This window comes from Anoplophora glabripennis, unplaced genomic scaffold (genome assembly GCF_000390285.2).
Source record: "Anoplophora glabripennis isolate ALB-LARVAE unplaced genomic scaffold, Agla_2.0 scaffold367, whole genome shotgun sequence".
In the NCBI taxonomy this organism is placed as follows: domain Eukaryota; kingdom Metazoa; phylum Arthropoda; class Insecta; order Coleoptera; family Cerambycidae; genus Anoplophora; species Anoplophora glabripennis.
In genome coordinates this window covers 521,696-529,485 of record NW_019416474.1, presented here as the reverse complement: position 1 = coordinate 529,485, position 7,790 = coordinate 521,696, and the positions used below count along the sequence as shown (strand labels likewise).

General features: G+C 29.9%; 1 protein-coding gene across 6 annotated transcripts in view; it reads right to left on the bottom strand.

Annotated features, from left to right (window-relative positions):
• Window positions 1-1,701: 1,701 nt before the first annotated feature.
• Window positions 1,702-7,790, bottom strand: part of LOC108909124 (sodium bicarbonate cotransporter 3) — a 194,262-nt gene continuing 188,173 nt past the window's right edge. For all 6 annotated transcript variants that reach the window (XM_018713362.2, XM_023454649.1, XM_018713361.1 and 3 more), the window contains 2 exons: window positions 3,931-4,316; window positions 1,702-2,649 (listed from right to left, as the gene is read on the bottom strand). In XM_018713362.2, coding sequence (XP_018568878.1) covers window positions 2,329-2,649; window positions 3,931-4,316 — 707 coding nt within the window. In that variant the 3' untranslated portion in view covers window positions 1,702-2,328. The remainder of the gene's footprint in view (window positions 2,650-3,930; window positions 4,317-7,790) is intronic.

The following is a 7,790-nucleotide window of genomic DNA, read 5'->3' as shown; positions in this document are numbered from 1 at the left end:
CCTGTATAATAAAGTTTTATCTAGGCCACTCCATAATATACATATACAGTATCGTATCATTGATCCTAACAAAGTATGTAAATTATTTTTATCTAAATGTTTCTTAATTGAATGAGTTGGTCTAAATGTTTTATTGTCTGGTTCGAGAAATTATAGTGCTTGCTGGAACATGCTTTTCAGAGACAATTTGTACATTAGTGATCATAAATGAAATATAAAAATAACTTTTGTGACACTGATTTTAAATGTGTGTAATGCTCTGATGTGTATAAATGAGACTGACACTGAAGTTAGCTAGTATGTGCAGCAAATAAATAAATGAAAAAACATAATATAATGATAATAATTTATTTAAATAAACAATACTATAAAATATAAATTAAATGTAACTAACAATAAGGATAACAAGCGGATGGAATGTTATTGTAAGTAACTATATTATTTCTATATAACATATATGCGTGTATATTTTGCTAAAGTATCTATTATAGGTACTCGCAAAGATTATCACAATTATCTATTGACACGAATTGTATCAATTAATCAAAATGAACAAGGAATAACATTATCGGGAATACATGTTTGCATTTAATTAACTTATTAGTAATTTTGCCATTTCAGAAAATACTCAGTAACCAGGAAAACATACTAAGTGTAACTTTTTCATTTGTGATTAACAATAGTTGTTTAAAAAACAAAAATGAGGTAATTTTAAGGAAGAGCAATTTTTGTTTATAAAAAGGGTGATAAATAAGCTTTCTTTATATTTTAATGACATTTTCTTTTCCTGAGTTTATTATCTAAGTATAAGGTATTGCCTAACTAAATAATCAGGGTCTACAAATATCAAGTGTTAAATCAGATATCATATGGAATCAAAGGGGAGGCAACTAATAGCATTTGTTTCTATTGTTTATGCTGTCATTTTTTATTAATTAAAACTGGAAACCCTAAAAAAATCTCATTTTTTGGAATTTCTTTTATAAAAAATCTCAAAACGAAATAGAAATTTGAAGAAAAAATGCAAAAAATAGAAATGAATTATATTAAAATGGCATATAGCCAGGTATGTCTTATATTTAAAAGATTCTTCTTTGAAATAATACTAAATATCTTTTTCCAAAATTGTCTAGTTTAACTGCTAAAAGGCTTTAAAGATTGCAAAAATTATCAAATAACTTTGAAACGCATTGTCCGAATTAAATTAAATTTGGTATGTTAGCACGTGCTTATAGATATTACTTTTTGACATAATAACCTAATGTCACTAGATGCGGAAAGTAACCCCATGGTTTTATTAATTTATTTTTTTTAATTAAAATATCATGGGGTTTCAGGTTATTATGCCGTGGCCTATGTACATAGTCGTTACAGCCTTACTGTGCATTTATGCACTTTCTTAACCTTACTTAGGAATCTCTGACATGCCGTTGTTGTTCTCGGGCTAGGCTATATGGGGGAAATCGTCTGAGTTCTTTTAACGTTATTAATTTATTTGATTCTAAAAATGAAATAACAATAAAGTTTATACTCCTTTTCCACGAAAATGATCACTATTTTCACTACCGGTTAAGTAAAATAAATAAATATACTTAATAATTTTTCCTCTAATTCAATGCTCGTCACACAAGAATAATCACAGAAATTCAAATCCTTTTTTCATTATTAATAAAATTAAAAAAAAACCGCAAAGAACGATCGCCTTTCTGATAAAAAAACTGAAGTTGCAATGAAACCAGCAAAAAAAATTAGCTTATTTGCTTAGATGTGAGGGTTTTTCCCCATTTCTATGAAAACAGTTAGTTAGGTTACTATGTCAAAAAGTGACATCAATACGCAAGTACTAATGTCCAAAATTTTATTTAAACTGGACAAAGCATTTTAATTTTTAGAGAGACGTAAATTTAGATAAATCGTTTATTTTGACCACACAAATCTGTGATGTACACGGAATATTGGGACACCTTGTACTATTGCAGTTTGACTGACAATACTGCTAATTAATAATATTATTCCTATTATTTTGCCTTCAATAAAACATGTTTCAAATCTGCAATGTATTTAGTTAGAGATGCTACTTGCAGGTTTTCTTAGGTATGTTATTTTTAAGACATTACATTTTTAATAAGAAATGACCCCAGAAACGCAAGAAAAAAAGGAATATCTTTATTTTGACACATTTATAAGAGAGTATTGATAATAATTTATTAAAAAAACCTATAATTCTGAATACTTATACTTTTTCCTGTATATTTAATTATACATTTTCATAATACCCATTTTGCATTTGTATTCTATTATTATACTGTTAATGGTACCAAAATAAATTTACTTTATGGTCTGAACACATTTTACATATTCCTTTTCCTTAATCAATTTCGGGCCTAAAAAGAATCTAGCAAATTTAGCACCAACCCCCACCTCTGCGTTTTCCAGTTGATGCCGTTTCGACATCTCGGGCATGACGTCATCCAAAATTTTTAACTCTCTTCTGGTAAAGATGAAATCTAACGATTTTCTTATGCCAATCATTACTACCAACATCAGCGGGAACAATATCGAAGTCTGACTAAAGGATTTGACCATCCACAGGCAGATCAAACAGGTCAGTTGGATGATGGTGAATATATGTACTTTCTTGATAGGAACCTAAAACATAACATTAAGGATAATTATTATTCGATTACAAATTTTCCGATAATTTTTAATTAGTTTTGTACAACAGCTAGGTATATTGCAACAAATTTTCAGAAATAATTGCGTTCATGGAAATAAGAAAATTGAAGTAATAATTTTTTCCAAACAATCCAGGGAATCTATCATTCTTCAAAGATTGGACATGAAATACATGGTTAAATCCACCGCTAAAAATACATATACACTATTTCACATAAGTTTAGGTTGTAAATTTTTAAAGTCGGAACACCTCCGTATTTAGGATGGCGTTGGCCGATTTCCAAAATTAATTTTTTTATGTGGTTATATTCTTCTAGTAGCGGTAAATTGAAGGCAAGATAATTGGCTTTTAAATTCAAAATGTTCCATTTTAAACATATTATTCCGAAGCTTATGTAACTCAGTAATACAAAAAATGTCTCAAATTAAATTTACCCCAAATCAATTCCAAAATGTTAAAACTATTTTCATCAGGATGTCCTATGTTCTGTGAGCGTTCTCTAATTTAATTTTCTCAAATGGAACATCCGAATCTTCGATATTCTCCTTGAACTTAAGGGCTATTTTAATAAATAAATATTAAGTTTAAGTATTACGTTTCAGAGTTCATTCAGTTATTTATTTATTTTTAATTTATGTTTTGCAAAATGTAAATAATTACGGATCTCAGAACTTTTACTGGAACCGTATGTTAAATATGATACAAGCCGATATAAAATTATTTTCTCTCTAGTTTATTAAAGATATGTTGTCTTTATATGTCTTTCTATAAAAAATACTTTCAAAATGTGAATAAATTGACTTGGTGCAACTTTTATTTGCGACGTTCTTTCGTATTGCTGATGTTAGTTGATCTTCAGAAGAATCAGTTTTAAGAGGAAACTCTGTTTAGTAGTCAAGGAGTTTGTAGTATTATCATGATGATGATTCGTAATCATTGCGTTATATGAAAGGTATAAAAGGTTTAATCGCACATTATCCTCAACAGTCAATAACTTTATCTTTGATGTTTTAGGCCTCCTTCAATTCCCATGACACTTGGTAGTTTTTGTTCAAATTTTATATAGAGGGAGCTAATACGAAATTACTTTACTGTACCAAGTATATCTTTAATGGTTCTTGAGTAATTTATCAAAAACAATGTTTCGAGCCGTTAGAAATAGTTTTAACAAAAAAATCTTGCTTTCCTTTCAACTCTGTTCTGAAAATTTGGAGCAATGTCGTTGCTGTATTTACACGATTTTCTCGTCTTACCTGTCTCAAGAACATGTAATCCGGTTGGTACTTATTTGGCATGAACATAATGAGTATCCTGTCAAAGAATTGCAAACCCTTGAGAGATGCAACCCCCATATACAAGAACACCCCAAAAAGCACCGGCATGGGGATGTGACCTAGCATAGGCGTTAAGAAGACAGAGAGACCTATGGACAAGAATATCAGTATGTGGGTAACCCTTTGCTCTCTGACCCCCAAGAACTGGGGTTTATCTCCTGGAGCTGCACATTCAGATTCCAGTTTCAAAGAATTCACATGGTTTATGGAGAGTACCGTAGCTGCCACAAACCACGGCAAACCCATCACAGAGCATATTTGGATTAAAATTGACAAGATGAATAGGTCTAAATGATATCCACAGCCTGAAACATTTTTCAATTTTTATTAATTTTGATCAAGAATTTAAAACTATGATTAAAGAACTTATATCGAATTTAAAAATTAGCGAGCTAATTAAACTGTAAGAAGAACATAGTCATTATTTCTCACAGTTAGTTTTGTTTGCAACCACTTAATTTCTTTCATACAAGGTGTTTCATGATGATCTGCTTATACTGAAACAGTAAAGTGGTGCAAAGGCGAGTAAAAAGATCCTAGATCAAAATTTGGGAATATACGGTGTAATTTTTTAATTTTCTGTAAAAGCAAACTTTTGATATAGCTAACGAGCTATTTGTATAAATTAATTTATTTTTAAGTCTCTTGCAGTCATAATTCCAAAACTCAAGGATCATACTACAAAAATTCCTATTCCTTTATGGCCCCTCCGAAATGATCACCTTGTACATATTTTCTGCTATTTTATATAGCGTACTGGAAGTACATGAACCAATATAGCGTACTGGAAGTACATGAACCAACAAGAAAAATAATTTGATTTTTTTCTCGCACTTTCCTCAACTTTTGTATTAAGAATGAAATTCTAGTGACACATTGTTTTAATCGGCCTTTAACAACAACGACAGTTAAAGCTAATATTTTCCTGTTTTCTTTTTTTGTTTATAATATCATGATTTCTTATTTCATTTTTATATACAGGGTGTTACAAGTTTGACTGGCTTAATTTTAACAGGCGATAGAATACATTAAAATAAATAAAAAAAACCTTATATGACATGGGTCCTAAACATAATCATTTCCGAGAAAAACATTATTAAAATCTCCAACTTGATGTACAAAAGTTCGATTAATTAATGAATATAATACTACAAAATACAATGTTTATCACTTTTTTGAACTTCTTAATTCTAAAAAATAATTAGCGTTGTAATAAATTTAAAATATGATAAATTTCATATCGAGCAATGTGACAACGGCGCGGCGGATAACACGAGGTACTAAGCTGTCCAGCAATTCGCAGTTCATTTGGTATCTGGAATTGGACCGTATCTGAGTGTTTTTTGCGTACCACTATTTCCTTTTCTTGAGGTGTTTTCCAGCGAGAGTGCCAAAATTGGATTCGAAGCTGTCGCGCGTGCATCGAAAATGGTGGTGGACATTTTGAGCATAATGTTGTAGTTTGTTTTGTACTTGTGCGTTTAAAAATTACCGAATTTTGCTTTTTGGTAAGTACTTAAATTATTTTTAATACCTATGATTATTTGGATGACGTGAATCTTTGGGTAAAGTACCTATATATTTTTTAAATCCATAATCTGATTAAAAGAGAAGTTCCTGTTTTAAGAGATTCATAATTACTAAAATTTAAGCACAACACGATCTTCGTCCTATAAAATCGATATAATTTACTAAATGTTTCATAATAATAGTTGTTTACATTTTTTCCGTACGCATTCACACGTGGTATGCACCAGCTGTGTAGCGTTAGGTTAAGCGCTGTTGTCACGTTGTGATGAAACTCCCCAATATTAATACTCGCTGTATTTTGAAAACTGCTAATCTTACGCCCCTGTAATATACAACTTTTTTGTTCATTTATGATTACTTTATCTCATTCTGAAGTAATGGCAGTCAAACTTCTTGCACCATGTACATTGAAGAATTAAAATTCCCACATTTGAAAATTTTTATTCACTTGTACACTGGAAAAGTTAGATCTGTACATTTTCCCAGAATCTCAAATAGCATATTGAAAGTATATCTATCAACCAGCCACAACATACTTTTATCGGTTTCTGAAATGATGACATTTTGGTAATATATTCATTAATCAATTCTTCATTATTATTTTATCCATGAGAACAGTTAGAGCTAACAGTTTTATATATCGTGGTTGCACCTTCAAAATGCGATATTTTGCGCAAAACGCGTTATATACTGCACGTTCAATAAACAACATCAAACCGCATAATCTGGCATAAAACAATCATCTTATTTTCTACAGAATTGTGACTGTCCGCGGTAAAATGAAAAATAATTGTTGTTATTTTAAAAAAAAGTGATACACTGAACAATTTGATAAAATTCATATGTTGCATTTTGAAGGCACAACGACGATATCTGTTATGATATCACTTCTTCTTCAATTTTATACATAAAATTAAAGTAATTTACATCCTAATGAAATTTATTTACCTGTTTTATCGGAAAAGTCCCTTCTGTATATTTTGTAAATAAATAGGTTCTAATTTTTGCATTAGTGCCTTCTCACACTGTCGAAACTAGGTAGCCACTAGTACGGATTGGGTGTTGCTCGTTGAACTAGTTTTAAAACGTGCAAAAAATACTCGTTCTTAAATAATACGCTAGTGCTGGTTCCAGCACGGGTGAAAAGGCACTAAGAAATCTGTATTATAATTTATCGTTACTGAAAATGGTTAAGTAAATTTAATAATTTTCGCTTGAAAAAAAAGATGTAGAAAGTACAGTAGCGGTAGTACTATGTAATATTGAAATAGGGTTATTGAAGTGAATAACGATGTATCTAACGTCTTCTATAATAATAATAGATAACTAGTCTACCTTATCTGATTTCCAAAATATTCAGTGATGTCGAAATTCTAAAGTACTAAGGCCCTAATTCATAGATCTCACTAAAGTTCCGCTTACACTTATCTCATACTAAACTCACCCTAATCGTATTCATAAACAATTCTAATTCAATGAGTCACTTAAATCGTACTCAAATTGCCCTCACAAATGAGTGCTAGGTTAGTGACATATTAGTGGTGTCTGACATGTGCTTATATGTTCCTAATTTATTAATTATGCGGTTTCATAATTCTAGCAGTATATTTTACAAATAATTAAGTCCAGGTATTCAATAAAGAATATTCTATAAGTGAACGCTATATAAATTATAATTATTTTTTTAAATTATTTCTCACACACCTCATAAATGATTGCTTGTCACTCATTCTAATCTATAAGAAGTATATAGTAGGGAAAATTAACTAAATATTACTAACTACTAACTAATTATTACTTGGAATATATGAGGATCGTTTTTACCTGGATAAATTAATTAGACCTTTTGATTTTCATTATTTATTATTTAAATGTAACTTATTATGTATATATTTTCACCGTCAGTTATTCTCGTACCTCCTAGTATGTATGTCTTTTCAACACCTTTTTAAATAGAAATTGTCGTTTATAATAAATACAAAAGATTCCAGAAATTTATAGCGAATGACGATTGAAAAATTATAACTCTCACAGTAGCCAAAGGGCTAGTTATCTGAATTTATAATCTAGAAATTTGATCACAATGAATTGCTAAATACCAAACTAAAATGCTATTAAATGTCTATTTATTTAATTTCTTATCAAAAAATTTGCTTTGCCGCCGGATTAGTGGATAATAGACGGGAGGATTATTGACGAAGAAAATAGTCTAAGCGAGTTATTTCACGTTATATTATTTTACAGGGTGT